Source organism: Thermobia domestica, chromosome 1 (genome assembly GCF_964235325.1).
Source record: "Thermobia domestica chromosome 1, izTheDome1.hap1.1, whole genome shotgun sequence".
Classification (NCBI taxonomy): domain Eukaryota; kingdom Metazoa; phylum Arthropoda; class Insecta; order Zygentoma; family Lepismatidae; genus Thermobia; species Thermobia domestica.
The window spans coordinates 1,351,334-1,369,652 of NC_137454.1; the positions used below are offsets into that span (position 1 = coordinate 1,351,334).

An 18,319-nucleotide genomic window follows, 5' to 3' on the forward strand; every position below is an offset into this window, starting at 1 on the left:
CTCACCTTTGTTGCGTTAAGTCCCTGATTCGATCCAATCTCACGATATGTGAACTTTGTGGTGGACAAACATTGTGTGTTTGGGTTTTCTCGAGGGTTCTTCCGTTCACTCCCAATTCTTTTATTTCACCGTTACGTTTGTTATCATCATCACCGTCTTCCTTCTCCCTGGAGCATAATAATGAGACGTTAAACTTAAAAAAAAATAATAATAAAAAAAAAGTTTTGAAGTGAGATCTACATTTATCAAACACTTCCTGTACTGCCTGTTTATTTTTATGTTTTGTGGAAGTAATTAGACTTCCTTATTGCATAATCCTACAAAAAGAGGATATGTCAGGGTAAACAACGATTGATGGTAACCCTGAATAAGAGTTCTATAGTACTCAGCAGCCTTAAATAGATACATAACAGAAGTAGCAACTGCTATGACCCAGTTCAAAGTTTTGAATCTACAGAAATTCTCATGACCTTAATTCTGATACGATTATGCTAAACCATCGCAAAATTGTTGCTTTGTTTGTAATTGCCTATCTAATTTGAATATATGTGATTTTTTAGCATGTATGTGCGGAGAGTCAAATGAAAGCATTAAATAAAAAGCGCGCGATTTTTTAAAAATGTAACAGTGACAGTAATCATGACAAAGTGACTGACAGTGGCAACACTGGATTGGAATGCTAAAGAAATGAAGGACAGAAGTGTGAAAATGGCGATATCAGTGCTAGGATGCTCTAAAACAAACATTTTTTTTTTTTAAGTAGGAAAAGGTCAAATCCACATGACAAAACTTTTAAAATTGTGTTAGGGAGCATGGTGCAAACACATATTGCTCCATCTTCGTATAGCGCTCAAGCTAGTGCTGCCAGCTGTTGTTCTTCAAACCACTGGAGTCATTGTTGAAAACTTTGAGAACAACTGCGCACAGTTTCGAACCTCCAGCGCACGTCTGTTTTCATTTGAGTCTCCCAGTACTATGACCGATGTGAAATTAACTATGTAGTTATTGGTCAAATGTTTTAACTTTCGAATTTTGTAGACTGATGATAGGCTGCGTCAATACCTGTCGCTGGCGATAGGCAATTGTTGCAACTATGGCTCCAACTGTCATAATTTTGGGAAAAACGGAGCAATCGAGCCATTGATTAAATATTTACAATCCAAGGATCCTTTGGTGCATCGAAACACAGCATATGCTCTGTATCAACTTTCCAAGGATTCCAACAATTGTGTGCTCATGCACAAGGCTGGCGTGGTCAAGGTGCGTTCTATATATAATATGTTATTCAAATTTTATAGTAAACCTACTTTTTTTTTTTTTTTTTTTTTTTTGTATTTAGACTTAAGTTCAAAAACCTTTTATTTTCCTCTTACAAGCATTGACGCTTCTACATAATAAGAATACTCGTAGAATACTATTTATGAGCAGAAGAGAGCAGGTATATTTTCGGAATTATTATCGTGGAAACAGCTTCATGTTTATATTCCCATGAAATTTTTGTCTGATTTTCATGTGATACGACATCTACATATTTGTACTTAACCAAATGTTCGGTTAACAAAATGAAATTACATAGCTTTATTCGAAGGACTAAAATTATACAATAAACTATCAAACCAGCATAAACTATTATTTTAAATATCCCTAAAGAAATGGTGCAGAAGCACTATTTGACAATATTGATGGATATTTAAATTTGAAATTTAAAATTTAAAATTACTATTTTAATAAGAAGTCTTGTATGTACGAGGCTTGACAGGGAAGTGAAAACTAAGATAGACAAGAAATGTATTGAACGCAAAGAAAGCTGCCCTGGATACACTGGTACAGAGGCTATCTCTCCAAATCAGTGCCACCGTTAAACAAACATTTGTTCAAACGCAAAACAAGTGTTTAAATCCCAGAATCGTTAAAATCCGTCGCCTGCATCTCGAACCAAGTTGTGATATGTTTTTTGACCTCATCGTCGTCGTCAAAGTGTTTTCTACCAATATGTTGCTTTAGGTACAGGAACAGATGGTAGTCGCTAGGTGTGAGGTCAAGGTTGTATTGCGGGACATTCCATTGAAGACCATTATTATGTGTAAGTTGAATATATGTTGAACATTATGAACCAAAGCACTTTTAAATATAAATGTTTTAATCAGATCAGTTATCCGACTCAATATATCATCAGTCATCAAGTCTATTAATAGAAATTCATATAATAATTTATATTTTCATTGCGTAAATATACGAGGTTTATTCATTTTATTCAAGAGTTAGACACAGATGATAAAATAGACCGTGCAATGTAAATTTTGTATAGTTTCTGCGCGTTACGCAGCACCTCAGCGGACCGACAGTGCTACTTTTACGCGGGTTCAGCATTAGGGATGGGCAAAACCGGTTTTTAAAAATAGAAACCGGTTTTTAGAAAACCCGGAAACCGACATTTCGGTTTTCTCCAAAAACCGTTCTTTTTTTACCGAAACCGGTTTCGATTTTTTCACCGAAACTGGTTTCGGTGAAAACCTTTGGAAAACACAAAACTATTTCTGTGGAAACGGATTCGGTTTCCGGAGAACAACGAAACACTATTCTGGTCAGAAATAGAATAAATTTTGGAAAAAAAAACTGGAACCGGTTTTGAAGAAAACCTAAACCGGATTCGGTGAAATACCAAACCGGTTTTGGAGAAAACTGATAACCGGTTTCGGTGAAACCGGAACCGGGTTTTGAAAATTTTCAACAATCGAAAAACCTGTTTTTGCGCCCACCACTATTCAGTATACAGACGTTGAGGTTTGGGCTCTAGGTGCAGCGTTTTTAGAAGTCTTCTCGCGAGTCTAGGGAACGTCTGGACAAGTGTACCAATCCCGTTGCGTTGAATGTTAGGATCTACTAGTACTCTGACCACGACGTTTCCAACAGGTGATACAAGGGATCAACCAGCATTGTACTTTTTAATATGGAACTTCTTCTCGATGCGCTCCACCGTAGGTTAATACATCTGGTTATTTCGTCATTAATAGTATTATTTACAGAAATATTTTGTTTCGGGTAGACATAGGTGCTTGCTTTCTCTAACTGCATATTTCCCGTTTCTATCCGTAACTTTCTTTTAAAGTTGCTAAACATCATTTTCGCCTTCCGTATATTCGTTTTCAACCTAATTTCATTGCTCTTCAAGTTACGTTCTTCAATGTTGTCGAAAGGAGCTGTGAACTTTTGTAGTGAGATTTAAAACTTCAGCGTCAGCGAGTACTATATTCTTTTATATTTTGTGGCTCTGTAATATTTATAGGGACAACAATGTCATCAGGTTGTCTCTCTTCGAATACAATTAACATAAAGGTGCACTAGGATCTTTCCTACTTCTTCACTGCTTCCTTTAGTATGTCTAATGTGACTCCGTTTTCCATCACCTTATACTCCTAATAGCTATATGCGATTCCTTGCAGCAGATTCATACTGTATTGTAAATCTTTACGATGTGTAATTTCCGGTTCATTGCTGTAGTGTATCTGCTGTATACTTGTTGAATCTTCTGTGGTATTGCCTCTCCTTTGAAATGGTTGTACCATTCTTTTCTTCTTCAGCAATCAGCAATCAATTTGCTGTGAGAAGGAAATAAAAAAGTACATCTTCAAACTAAAACGTTATTCTCGCTTCGTTCTTAATATCCGAAGTCACATGTTAATTTTTCAGTTGACTTTGCTGTCCGGGTGTAACGTCGAAATAGGATTTAGGATTTAAATTTCTGGGCTTTCAGCAGCTATGACCATTTAGTCTGTCATGTATGAGTGATGATGTCCCTCGGCGAGCACACTATCCGGGAAGAGGGAAGGAAGGAAGCTGCCTGGGACCTATATTTAGGCACCACCCCGGCATTTGCCTGGTGTGAATGAGGAAAACCTCGTTCAGGATGGCTGGCCTGTAAAAGCTTTATACACTTTTTCGACCGAGTGTCCTCACCGGGAATCGAACCCGGGACCGCTCGCACCGAAGTAGTGTCGAATTTTCATACAACATTTTTTTTTCGACCATGAAACATTGTTTATTTCTTCATAGAATGCTTCCACTTCGTTTCCACAAAAGTTTGTTGTGTAGTTCCTTTGTGAGAGTTTGATAACAAGTCTTCTTTTTACTCTATTAAACGTATTATCTTCTTCAAATTATAGATCTTCAGTTTTCTGTTGATAAGAAATCCTATACTACTGGTCTTGTCACCATCCACAGCAGAAAAAAAAATCTAAAAAATTATAGAATAAAGCATCGTATAGAATAAATTATTGTAAAATGCCCAGAGTTTTTATAGCATTTTAGTGAAGGTTTTGACAATAACACCAGGACTTCAGGTCTTGAAATATTATGACGATTTTCACTTTTAAAACGCGTGCGATAAGAGTTGTAGAATATTCAGGTTATGCAAGAAAGTAAGCAGTAGGATTCGAAATGCTAAATATATAAATCATCATTATTACAAACCATTCATCAGGATTACTATCTCTTCCAATGCAGTATTTAAATTTTTAAATCCCAGTTCTCCACCATAACCTTCAAGAAACTTCATCCTATCTTCGTGATCAACGCATATTGTTTTCAGCGTAAATATTGAAGAGTTAAGTCCATATAGAGATACTGTTATGAAATAAAACTTGCTGCTAAAGTTGTAATATACTTTTTAACGTTAAAATTTCCAAATTTTTCATTATCTTCTGTGTTCGTTTAATTCTACTTCGCATTTTTACATATTCTTTGATATTCCTGTGTAGTGTGTCAGGGATATATATGATTTAAACAGAGTACAATAAAATTTATTTTATTTTATTTTATTTTATTTATTTGACTTTTTTCTTTGGGTAGTATTTACTGGAAATGATTGGTTCGACTGATGAGGAGCTGCAAGAATCGTGCGCTGGTTGTCTGAGCAACATCCGAAGACTGGCCTTAGCAGCGGAGAAGTATAAGCCTACGCCACCCTTGAACAGTATCTAGGATAGACATTCGTTATATGCTTCTGAGTGGAGAGACTAGAAACTTTTCTTTTCCTTTTTTTAATTATTGAAACACGTTTCTAATATAAGCTAAGGAGGTTGTTCTTAGCGCTAAATATACAACTTCTTTATACTCAGTTACACTAGTAGTATTCTTATAACTTTATGAGAAGTAGTGAAATCTGTTTGTTATGTTGTGTATATTTGCATCAAATGTACAACAACGACATATATTTATTTGTTATTGTTAATAATATGTACAGAGTTTTTTTGTAAATTTTATTTTTTTACACACAAACTGTATTCTTTTCGTCAACACAGTCATATTATCTAATTGTTTATGAACTATTAGCAAGTGCCATCCAGGTCAAATGATATTATATTTTAATTAAATGATTACTTATTTTAATTTTATATTTTCACGGAAGTATAATGCCCAAGAATATGTATTTATTATTTAGGCCTTAAAAATTAAATGAGTTTATTAATCATAATTTTCCTCAATTTAGAATGCATTTCAATACAACACTTTTGTTTTGAGTAACGAAAAATAATTGATATGTACCATTTGAACGACAAGAATTGAAAACTTGTTAAGCAGAATGATAGTTTGCAATAAAGAGAGTATAATATAAAATTTGTGTTGATTTCAATTTGTTAAAAGTCATAACTAGATAAAATATATTGTAAGGATCTCCACATCACAACAAAAGCACATTATTTACAAAATGCTATGTTTGCTTGTACCAAACATAGCAAAAGAACAACGTAAAGACGACAATTACAAAGACATCATCTCTGTTTTAGAGGAAAAAGAACCAGACAAAATCTCCAGAGTTAGATCGGCAAGATTTTTTTTGTCTTAATTGACGGCATATTATACAGGAAACAAAATCATCCTGATTATGGTTTATTACATCTCTTATGTATACCCACTTACTCTGAGGGAAGAACATAGACTGAAAGTATTTGAGAACAAGATCCTGAGACGAACGGATCCCGGACGGGAATGGGGAATGGCGGAAACTTCATAACGAAGAACTACATACTTTTTGTACAGTTTTCCCAACATTGTTAGGGTCATCAAGCCTAGGAGGCTTAGGTGGACAGGTTATATAGCTAGAATGGAAGAAAGTAGAAACGCTTTCAAAGTCTTGACTGGAAGACCAATCGGAAAACGACAGTTAGGAAAACTTAGGCGCAGATGGATCTAGCAGAGATAAGAATACAAAGTAGAAACTGGATCCAATTGGCTAAGGATAGAAGTCGATGGAGAGCTTTTGTGAACGCGGCATTGAACCTCCGGGTTCCATAGGCCATAGAGTTAGTTTTTAGTTAGTTCATGTATACTTAAGTCTCTAGCCAACTTGTGGTTTATAACCGACAAGCAACAAATGCACACTTTGGTTTTACCAAACCATATATAACCGCTATAAAGAAATTTTATATGCCGCACCTTAAAAACTATCATGCTCACAAAGTACGCACATGCCCAGATTGTCAGAAATTTAAAAAAAGCTACCAGAAAAGAAACAGGCCGAACTACTGCATCACCCTGTAGGAGATATAGCAACAACGTAGGTGTATGACGAACTGGAGCCATTCCCAAGCAAAGAGGAACGAAATAAATATATATTAGTAGCCACAGAATTAGCTACACGTTACGTAGTCGCAAAAACAGTGGACGCAATAAATGCCGAAAACAGAGAAATTTTTAGAACATAACATCATTCTAACATTCGGAGAATTTACGACATTGTACTGGGACCAACATCCAGTACATGGATCCGCCCGTCTACAACATCTAGCGCAGAAGTACGATTCCACTTATAAATATTCGCCAGCATATAATCACACTTCGATCGAACTGATAGAGCAAACGAACAAAATTGTCTCAAATTTTTTCGTACAAGAGTATGATACGGATTGGGAGAAATGGTTATCACACGTTATTTTTGGCACTAATACTTATATACAAGGTGGAATCAAATATTCATCGAGCTTTTTATTATTTGGATACGAACCTAGGATCCCGACAGAATGCACACTAGAATCTAAGCAACACATACAAGTTGACAGGGATAAATTAAAAGTAATCAGGGAGAAAGTGCATCCAACCTGGAACAGGCATATATCAAACAAAAGAAGTTTGACGACAAACGCCACAAACAGACACCTGACAACCCAGAAGATCTTATTTTAGTATATTTCCCTACAGGAAAACATGGTTTACCCGAACATTTTACCCCTCATTACGAAGGACCGGCAAGAATTTTAGAGAAATTAAACCCAAATTTGTACCGTGTGGAACTACCTTCCAAATTTCGAAGAAGAATTAAAGAAATTTCGGTATACCGTTTGAAACCATATTACAATGACCAAAGTGAAGGGATATAAATTTAAGAAGACATAGGAATAAATAGAAGGATATAACAAACTTCCAAGCACTTACCAGCAGCAGAAGACGGACCGGGAGCAGAAAAAAAAGAAAAACAGAAAGATGCACTAACACCGATAAAATCGCATTTTTTTATTTCACTTACAGATCTCATTCTGTTATTCAACTTCGCTGCTTCAGTATTTCCGTCGAGCTAGCAATCTACAAACTCAACATTTCTTTTATCTTTTATTTAGTTCAAAAAGGCATTAATCCATGCAAGATCGAAATACAATACTCTCTTGTTTCCAACAACGCTTCTTCAATACAAATTATATGATTGCTTATTACGTCACTTTTCTTATACAGGATGTTCATAAAATTAAACAACATTACACAGAGTGACCAAAAATTTAAGTTCTCTATTTTCTTTTTTTAATGGAAAATGTTCCAGATTCTAATACCAATAATTCTGCTTTCCTTGATTCTAGTAATAATAATAATAACTTCTTTGTGCCTCATCCCGTTATACAAACAAAAGCCTTACTAAACGTCTAGATATATCTTTACCATTAGAAAGACAACTCACCACCTACTACTAAGATTGAAATTAAAACGACACAGACTACAAGTACCGGATGTGACATCAACATAGACACCGATTTTAGTAAACACCATCCTCGATCAATACCAACCATTAGTGAGCTTGTATATATTTATTAACTACAGATATGGCACTTCTGCCCACTCTGAGGGAGATGATAGTGACTAATTTCATCCTGCTTAGATGGGACAGAAACATAATGTTATTACCATTACATATATATCACAAGTTTTCTTTGAGTGATTTTACAGTGTATTATAGTGTTTTACAGTGTTTTGAAATGTATCAGTGTTATAGTGCAACTAACTTTCATCCACGAGAAATGTATTTTTATTTTACGAATAATCTTGCAGATTATTTTTTCCAGTGAGAGGGGTGTAAGGTTCCCCACATCACAACAAAATCACATGTATAACAACACGTGCCATTATTTACAAAAGCAGACGGTACACTAAAAAGGAAGACACGAAGGAAACCGAAAGGAGGCGGACCACACGACAGGATCCGAAGGAGGACGAGCCACCCGAAAAGGATAAATAAAAGAGGGACCACGGAAGAACTTGCCATCAGTCTGACCACTGATCAACTAACCTACACCTGCTCCGAGGTCGCATTAGACTAGGGGTACACCTTTTACCTTAACCCGAGGTCGCATTGGACTAGGGATCCTCACCACAACTAAATCTCATGAAGCTGCCTTGGGCTGAGGGGGTTTTCCTTTAAGATTCACTGAAACCTTGCAGGTGCCTTGGAAACTGCTTTGAGAGAAGGGGCACCGTGCAGAACACCAATCTCCTTCATCTGGTCAATAAGAAGAAAGACACTACTATTTACTGTTTGTAAATCAGACATTGTACTTTGGAATTTTATAATAAAATTGGTGAAGGGGAAAAGACTCGCCTGGAGCGTTATTTTTGACTCTACCTATAAAACATTTCAATATGAATGGATGCCGCAGTGGCTCAGTGGTAGAGCCTCTAGTTAGTCGTGAAGTTAATTATTTTCCATAAAGAGTCTGGGAAAAGATAACGTAAAGATATTCAACACTTGTTCGATTTTTCCATTTGTCAGCAGTAATGTCTAGAAAATGACCAAGTGTCTCGGTGGCTGAGTGATAGAACGTTCACCTCTGGTACATGGGGGTCCCTGGTTCGAATCCAACTCACACCAAGTGGGCTTTGTGGTGGACAAACATGTTTGTGTGTTTTCTCGGGGTTCTTCCGTTTCCTCCCTCTTCCTTCCTTCCATCATTTCATTTCTTATCATGACCGTTTCCTTTAGCTCACTCGATCTCTTTTACAGTTTACACCAGAAATGTGGTTTCGATACGTTCAGGCAGAAGAGCCAGAGAGATCACTGGTAGAACGCTCACCTTTCCTGCTCCTTCGTGGTTCCTCGTTCAGTCCAGGCTCGTACTGTAACTGACTCCGTCCCGAACTCTGGCGTTACAGATTTGAGTTTATTCTTTTCGTGGGTCACCATTCCAAGAGGAACCGCTTGGTTTGAACAGCCTTGTCGTGTCTTCCTTTTAATTCGGTTTTTAACCGTCTATATTGAAGATACGGCACTGAGCTTAACTAGCTGGTGTTGCCAGAGTTATGGTTGTAGCATACCCTCTACCAGGGAAATGTGGACACAACATGGTAATAGTACTATGTGCGCTTTGTGGTTGACAAACACTACGTGTGTTTTCTCGGGATTTGAAAATATGTTGTATCATTATCAGCAATATGTGATATCAGTATCAAGAGAGTCTGTTCCACTGTCTTTGTGAAACATCACTAGTAAAAGAATCTGTGAAGTTGTTTGGTCTTAATAGTGAGACGATGATTTCGTAATGAGCATTATGAAGAAAGACGTCATAAAACTTTTCTATCTTATGTTTACAATGTTTACAATCGATGGCGCCCCAAGACATGTTATAAATTGAGACTAAACTAAGAATACTTGAAGAATTGTGTGCCTTGTGATTTTTTTAAAAAGAAAACAGAAGGAATGTTGTTATCTGGACAATTCCTTGTCATTTATATTATTACTATTACCGTACCCACTGTCAAGTGGCGCAGTCAGATGAATGAGTTGATTCATGTCGTGCTGTCACGCTTCGTATTATTTCTTGAATCCACTGACCGTAAGGAATGGGGGAAGATATGCACTTTGATTACACCCTTCCTTCGTTAAATTCTGGTGCGTCGTTTGATGGAAAACTCAAGTTAAGAATATAATTGTTATAGTGAAAAATTTAAAGTCAAGTTTGCAAGTGTTTTATAGTTACTGAATGTACCAGTTAAATTAGGAGCTGTGAAAAAATGAAATCTTTGAATTTTACGTCCCACGGTTATGCCGATTAGGCTAAAGGAGACGCTGATGATGAATAATGAACGAAATGGTGGAATGAAGAAAGTGGGAGGAAATAGGAGAACCCCGAGGAAACCTACGCACACGGCGTTTGTCCACCACAAAGTTCACTTGGCGGGGGCTGGGATCGAACCCGGGACTCCAAGCACCACGAGGTGAACGCTCTACCACTGAGCCACCGCGGCCCCTAGGAGCTGTGAATCGTAATAATTGTGAAGTTGATCGTTTAACTGTAATTTGTGATTTGAGTAAAACGTATAAAATTGATAAATCAGCGTAATAAAAAACTAAGTGCTAATCGACATGTTATTGTAAAAGCTGTGAAATTCAACTTTAATGTTGTTGAACAACTTCCAAATAATAAGAATAATAAAAAGAACTAATCATATCCCTAATGCTTTCCCTTCGCTTTGCTATTAAAGTAACATTATAGTGTTTGTTATTAATCAAATACTCATAGTAATAATTGTTAATTCATTAGTAGTAAAAGCGTTGATATAGTTTTCGGCTCATTATTACTTGAAATTGGGCTTTCTAAGGATTATAAATCAAAGTTGTTGATTAATTCTTGGGTACTTTCTTAATCATTCATGCATTCATCTTCAGAATCATAAGTGACATTGTCTCTATTACCCTCTAATGCCTCGTCTTGACTACAACCGTCAATTGCGTCTTGTACGATATTTGTACGTTGGTAACTGGACATAGATCAGTGCTTGTTCAATGGCTCGGATTTTAAACCTTTCAATAATATACTTGGAACAGCATTCTTTCTCAGTTTGCGTGTAAATAATTCTCCTGTCATTAGCCAGAAGTGGATCTAGACGGTAAAAACTCAGGGGGGGGGGGAGTCAGAACCCAGACTATGATATGTATATCATGTTTACTAAAAACTTTCAAAAATATCTAAATAATAGCTTAAATCAATTTTGTCACTCAAAAACTGGGGGGCCTAGGCCCCCAGCCCCAGTCTAGATCCGCCACTGGTATTAACTTTTCTTTTAGTAAACTTCTCGAAGGCAGGCTCTTCAAGATGTTTGGAACACGAGTGATTTTATTTGGTAGATTTTTTCCCATTGATTTTCTTGAGCCATAATTTATATCGATCTGGTGATTTCTCACGACTTAGAAACGTAAGAAAAGATACTTTACGTCCTTAGCTTCAATTGCACAAGAATTACAACCGAAAACATAGCAGGTGTTAGGCATTTCTATTTCACTTCACAGACACAGCACGCACTGTACTAACACGTGTTTTCTACTTCACACTAGTGTTTCTTTCAGGGAAAAAAATCCGGGGGGAGGGGGGGGCAAAGAGACATTTAGTATTCGGAGAGGCACATTATTTTTACATAGTACTATTATATTTATTACATTATAGACGTAATATTTTGGTCTCCTCCGGGGGAATCTCTCAGAGCTCTGGGAGACAGTGCCACTCTAAAAACATGTCTGGAAGAAACACTGTTTCGCACAACAAACGTAATTACTGCTCTCTCTCTACTCTTTTTTTTTTTATGCTAATGCTATAGGAAAAACAACTAAGAAAAACTTCCCTCAAAAATTCAACACAGAGCAAGACTGCTAACAAATCCAAAACACAATCTATTAAATCCAATGCACTATTAAAGGTTTATCAGCTGCATACAAGGAAGTGGTTGCTGACTCACATTGAGTTTCTCGCGTATCCCACCAGTGACGTCACCATTCACGATTCATCAAAAACAAATGTCTGTAGAAGCTCAATGAGACGGCCTATCAAGATATAAAAAATACGGGTCTCTTATTTTTTGTTACTCTTTCTATTGCACCAAACTTGTTTTTAACTCGAACTGCTCCTTTAATGAATATTTTGCCAACTCACCTGATTCTAACTGAACACTAAAACATACTCATCTAATTCTGAGCTCGGAAAGACTAACATAAAATTATGGAGCAACTCTAAATCTATATTCTTAATACCTACCACATACCTAGAAATAAGATCGGTTATCAAAAACATGGACTAAAAAATCGTCTGGGCCCGACGATATTTCTTATTATTTGCTTAAAACGTGTCTCAAATATTTTCTTGTACCATTGGTTAATACAGTGAAGCCTGTCTATGTTGGCCACCAGCTGTTCCATTGAAAAGTGGCCAACTTACAGAAACTAAGTGTGATTGTGTGTGGTTTTAGATTAAAATTTCTAGTATTACTAGTATTACTTTGTAAAACTTTGATAAGCAATGGCAGGACAGCTACTTTTGAATAATGCATATAGAGTAATCATAACAACATACAGTAGTAGAAAAATAACTACAGTATGTTTAATATATGTAACTTTCTCTTCCTGAAAAGTAGTCTGCTACATTGAACTATTCGGACTGGAAACACAATAATACAACCAACCATAAAATAGAAATATATTTACGCAGTCTATTGAAATTGATATTGTGGCACACTGAGTTATTCGAATTGAAAACAAACAAAGCAAAATTATAAATTAAACAATTTAAGAAGAATAAAAATTACTGATCTGGCCCAGGGTCTAGATGTGGACCCCCCTTTTTTTTGCATATTTTTCTCAGTGATTCCTGACAGCATGTACTCGATTTCTCAGTGTCTCACGATATGCCATGACGCATGTACGATCCAACCAGGGAAAATTAAGTACCCCATGAAAATCGTTCTCTTTTATGAGCACTTTTTTGAACCCCTATTTACTATAGCAGAAATTACATAAGATTATGAACACCTAGTTTCGCAGTTCCCTATGTCACATAGCAAAGGCTACTAACATAGCATAGAATAATGGGGTGTATTTGTTCTCTTTTACGAGCACATTTTTTTAAGGCTTCATAACATTGAAAACTTAGACCTGACAAAATTGAAGTCGCTATTTTTTTATTGGACTTTTTGTAAAAGAGTACGGCATATTTTTGTAACAATATTTATCATAAAAGATTATTATATTTACAGGGAACTTGGTATTGTTTTAAATGTATTATATTAAAATATTTAAAAAAGAGTATTTAAGTTTTTAATTATTGTTTAGTAAATTGCAAAGGAACTTATTAAAAAGATTTAAATAATTCTTCTCGCGTATATTTTCTGTACAAAAAGTTATATGAAAACTCTAATAAAAATGAAAAAAAATCTCAAGAGTCCAAGCCCAGCGGAGTAGCAGAAGAACTAGCAGTGACAGAAGAAAAAGAGTTAGTAGTTGTAGCGGGAACCGGTCAAAACCCCCACAGCCAAAACACCCACACTCAAGAAATGTCAAAACGCCCACACAAACGGTCATAACCCCCACACAAATGGACAAATCTCCCAAATACACGAACGGTCATAACCCCCACAGCCAAAACCCCCACACTCAAGAAATGTCAAAACGCCCACACGATCGGTCATAACTCCCACACAAATGGACAAATCTCCCAAATACACGAACGGTCATAACCCCCACAGCCAAAACCCCCTCACTGGTAATCGGTCATAACCTCCAACGGTCATAACTCCCACACAAATGGACAAAACAGCCACACATAGCAACGGTCACAATCCCCACATAAATGGACAAAACCCCCACACAAATGGACAAACTCCCACATGCAGAAATTGTCACTACTGCCACACAAATGGACAAAAACCCCACACAATCGGACAAATCTCCCACACTCTGAAATGATCCTGGTTGCATGTCTTGCCCTTGTACTTTTTAATAACATTTTTATTCCACTTAAACTGATGTTGCAACTATTCTTCTTGCATTGTTTTCTAATGACAGAAACATTAAAGTGGGCGTCATAAAGAGCCGCAACAAAGACGTGCAATCACGATCATTTCAGAGTGTGGGGCATTTGTCCGATTGTGTGGGGGTTTTGTCCATTTGTGTGGCAGTTGTGACAATTTCTGCATGTGGGAGTTTTGACCATTTGTGTGGGGATTTTGTCCATTTATGTGGGGGATTATGACCGTTGCTATGTGTGGCTGTTTTGTCCATTTTTGTGGGAGTTTTGACCGATTGTGTGGGCGTTTTGACATTTCTTGAGTGTGGGGGTTTTGACCGTTCGTGCGTTTGGGAGATTTGTCCATTTGTGTGGGAGTTATGACCGATCGTGTGGGCGTTTTGACATTTCTTGAGTGTGGGAGTTTTGGCTGTGGGGGTTATGACTGTTCGTGTATTTGGGAGATTTGTCCATTTGTGTGGGGGATATGACCGTTTGTGTGGGGGATATGACCGTTTGTGTGGGCGTTTTGATATTTCTTGAGTGTGGGGGTTTTGACCTAGACCCGTTGTACCAGCAGTCGTGGAAGAAGAAGAAGAATTAGCAGTAATAGCAGCAGTAGACGAAGGAGAAAAATAAATTTACGTAAGTAGTTTTACACAAGTTCTATACTGTAGTTTATGGAGAATATGGACTTCCATGTCAATTTCAACCGATTTGCATGAAACTTGGTATATGTGGGTTTTCGAACATGCTGATTACGAATAATAATATAAGTTTTGACCTAGATCTTATAGTTTATGACGGATATGCCCTTTTATGTCAAATTTAACCGATTTTCATGAAACTTTGTACAGGGTTTGTCCGGGAAGTAATAGGACTGATTTTATTCCGCCATGACTGTACTTTGGAGCGTGCGCGCACCGACTGGATCCGGTAGATGGCGTTCCTAGCTAACGAACGAGCGTCTGGTCAGTTGTCTCCGAGCACAAGGAGAGTCAGGACAGGCTTTTTCGCGCGACGTGTTTCTGTGAGTGGTGCAAGCCGAAAATGCAGCGTTCGTTAGAGCAGAGGTACGCGATTAAATTCTGTGTTAAACTCGGTAAATCTTCGACAGAGACATTTTATATGATCAAGTATTCTTACCCAGATGATGCTTTAGCAATAAGTGGTGTGTTTCGGTGGCACAAGGCCTTTTCGGAGGGCCGGGAAGAGGTCGCCGATGAAGACCGTGCTGGAAGACCTTCGACTTCGACAAACACCGACAATGTGACTCGTGTGCGCGAAGTTTTGAACTCAGACCGTCGACTAAGTATTCGTTTAATTGCCCAGATGTTAAATTTACCAAAAACTGTGGTTCATGAAATTGTGACGGAGCATTTGAACATGCGCAAGGTGTGCGCGAAGATTGTCCCAAAAGTGCTCACTGACGACCAGAAATTGCGGCGAGTGGAATTGTGCCAAAAAAATTTGAACATGTGTAAAAGTGACCCCAATTTTTGAATAACGTAATCACAGGTGACGAATCATGGATCTTTGAGTGTGATCCCGAGACAAAGAGGCAATCTTCCGAGTGGCACACGCCGGCGTCACCTCGCCCAAAAAAGGAAAGAATGAGCAAATCCAAAGTGAAAACGATTTTCATTGTCTTTTTTGACATCAAAGGCATCGTCTACCATGAATTTGTTCCTCCTGGACAAATCGTCAACGCCAAGTTTTACGTGGAAGTGCTCAAGGGACTCAAACGAAGGGTCAATCGGGTCCGACCAGACATCGGAGCCGACTGGAAGCTGCACCACGACAACGCCCCGACTCACACCGCCTTTCTTGTGAACAGCTACCTGACCAAGGCCAGCATCCCCACGCTTCTCCAGCCGCCCTACAGCCCAGATGTGCCCCCCGGGCTTCTTTTTGTTTCCTCGCCTGAAACGCCCGATGAAAGGCAAGCATTTTGAGAAGACAGAGGGGATCCAAGCAGCTTGCACCGCGGCTCTCAAGGCTATTCCGGAGAATGACTTCCGTGACGCCTTCAATGCTTGGAAATCGCGCTGGCAGCGCTGCATCGACGCAGAAGGATCCTATTTTGAAAGTTTTTAAAGAATTGTAACGATTGGCTCAATAATTTTTTTAATCGACTCAGTCCTATTACTTTCCGGACAAGGGGTTTTCGAACATGCTGATTACGAATATGATATTTGTTTTTTAAACCTAGATCTTATAGTTTATTGTATTTTTAGAAAAATATTCATATGTATAAAGTGTATTAATTATTTTTCTTCTTTTTACAGGTTTTAGAAAATATCAACAGTACTGACATAATTAGAAATAGTTAATTTCACAACCGTATTATATTTATTAAATTTATATTAGTTTGTTAAAGGAGCAGTTCGAGTTAAAAACAAGTTTGGTGCAATAGAAAGAGTAACAAAAAATAAGAGACCCGTATTTTTTTATATCTTGATAGGCCGTCTCGTTCAGCTTCTACAGACATTTGTTTCTGATGAATCGTGAATGCTTACGTCATCGGTGGGATACGCGAGAAACTCAATGTGAGTCAGCAACCACTTCCTTGTACGCAGCTGATAAACCTTTAATAGTGCATTGGATTTAATAGATTGTGTTTTGGATTTGTTAGTTGCTCTGTGTTGAATTCTTGAGGGAAGTTTTTGTAAGTTGTTTTTCCTATAGCATTAGCATAAAAAAAAAAGAGTAGAGAGAGAGAGAGCAGTAATTACGTTTGTTGTGCGAAACAGTGTTTCTTCCAGACATGTTTTTATGGTGGCACTGTCTCCCGGAGCTCTGAGAGATTCCCCCGGAGGAGACCAAAATAATACGTCTATAATGTAATAAATATCATAGTACTGTGTAAATATAATGTGCCTCTCCGAATACTAAGTGTCCCTTTCTCCCCCCCCCCCCGGATTTTTTTTTTCTGAAAAGAACACTAGTGTGGAGTAGAAAACACGTGTTAGTACAGCGCGTGCTGTGTCTGTGAAGTGAAATAGAAATGCCTAACACCTGCTATGTTTTCGGTTGTAATTCTTGTGCAATTGAAGCTAAGGACGTAAAGTATCTTTTCTTACGTTTCTAAATCGTGAGAAATCACCAGATCGATATAAATTATGGCTCAAGAAAATCAATGGGAAAAAATCTACCAAATAAAATCACTCGTGTTCCAAACATCTTGAAGAGCCTGCCTTCGAGAAGTTTACTAAAAGAAAAGTTAATACCAGTGGCGGATCTAGACTGGGGCTGGGGGCCTAGGCCCCCCAGTTTTTGAGTGACAAAATTGATTTAAGCTATTATTTAGATATTTTTGAAAGTTTTTAGTAAACATGATATACATATCATAGTCTGGGTTCTGACTCCCCCCCCCTGAGTTTTTACCGTCTAGATCCACTTCTGGCTAATGACAGGAGAATTATTTACACGCAAACTGAGAAAGAATGCTGTTCCAAGTATATTATTGAAAGGTTTAAAATCCGAGCCATTGAACAAGCACCGATCTATGTCCAGTTACCAACGTACAAATATCGTACGAGATGCAATTGACGGTTGTAGTCAAGACGAGGCATTAGAGGGTAATAGAGACGATGTCACTCATGATTCTAAAGATACTGCTTTAGAAATAAGCTATACAATGTGAATTAGGGAGTGAAATATACCGGCTTGTAGAAGGAATCAGTGACGATGACTGTTCCTCAAGACATTGATTCATCGTTTAATTTCTCTGTATCATGTGACAATGATGATGAAACGGGTGATGAGAGTTGTTCCGCGGACAGCTATGAGAATAAAAGAAATTTAACCGGTGAAGTGTTTTTCGTATTCTGGCAAACTTTACAGATGTTATTTCATTTTTGCCTCATATGTTGCGCTCCTGTACATACCTTGAAGCACAAAATTATAGGGTCAGCGTTAAAAATTGCAACAAAACGTGAAAATGAACATACTTATGTTTGGGAATCGGAAGAATGCTTAAAAAAAAGGTACTTAGGTGTTGTAGCAATCTCGTCCGCCATCTATTTACATATTGGTTTCGATTTTTTTTTTGAAACGCTGAACTCATGCTTTATAGGATACGTTTTATAATATTATAAAAACGTTTGTAAGGACCAACATCAGATATCATTTTCTACATGCAGATGATATTTGTAAGTCTTTGCAACCAGTTCTGGAAAAGGAAACCACACTTAGAACGTGCCACCGCACTTCTCACAAACGAATTGCTTGGCACTGAGTAGTATGTATTGTAAGCCTGCTCTCGCTCTTTGCCCACCTATGACGTCATC

At 37.6% G+C, this 18,319-nt stretch overlaps 1 protein-coding gene across 3 annotated transcripts in view; it reads left to right on the plus strand.

The window, feature by feature from the left end:
* gudu (Armadillo repeat-containing protein gudu) overlaps positions 1-5,616 on the plus strand; it is a 71,677-nt gene extending 66,061 nt beyond the window's left edge. For 2 of the 3 annotated variants that reach the window (XM_081754372.1, XM_081754373.1), the window contains 2 exons: positions 1,039-1,260; positions 4,849-5,616. In XM_081754372.1, coding sequence (XP_081610498.1) covers positions 1,039-1,260; positions 4,849-4,980 — 354 coding nt within the window. In that variant the 3' untranslated portion in view covers positions 4,981-5,616. The remainder of the gene's footprint in view (positions 1-1,038; positions 1,261-4,848) is intronic. The other variant, XM_081754375.1, reaches the window with a different exon arrangement.
* Positions 5,617-18,319: the final 12,703 nt, after the last annotated feature.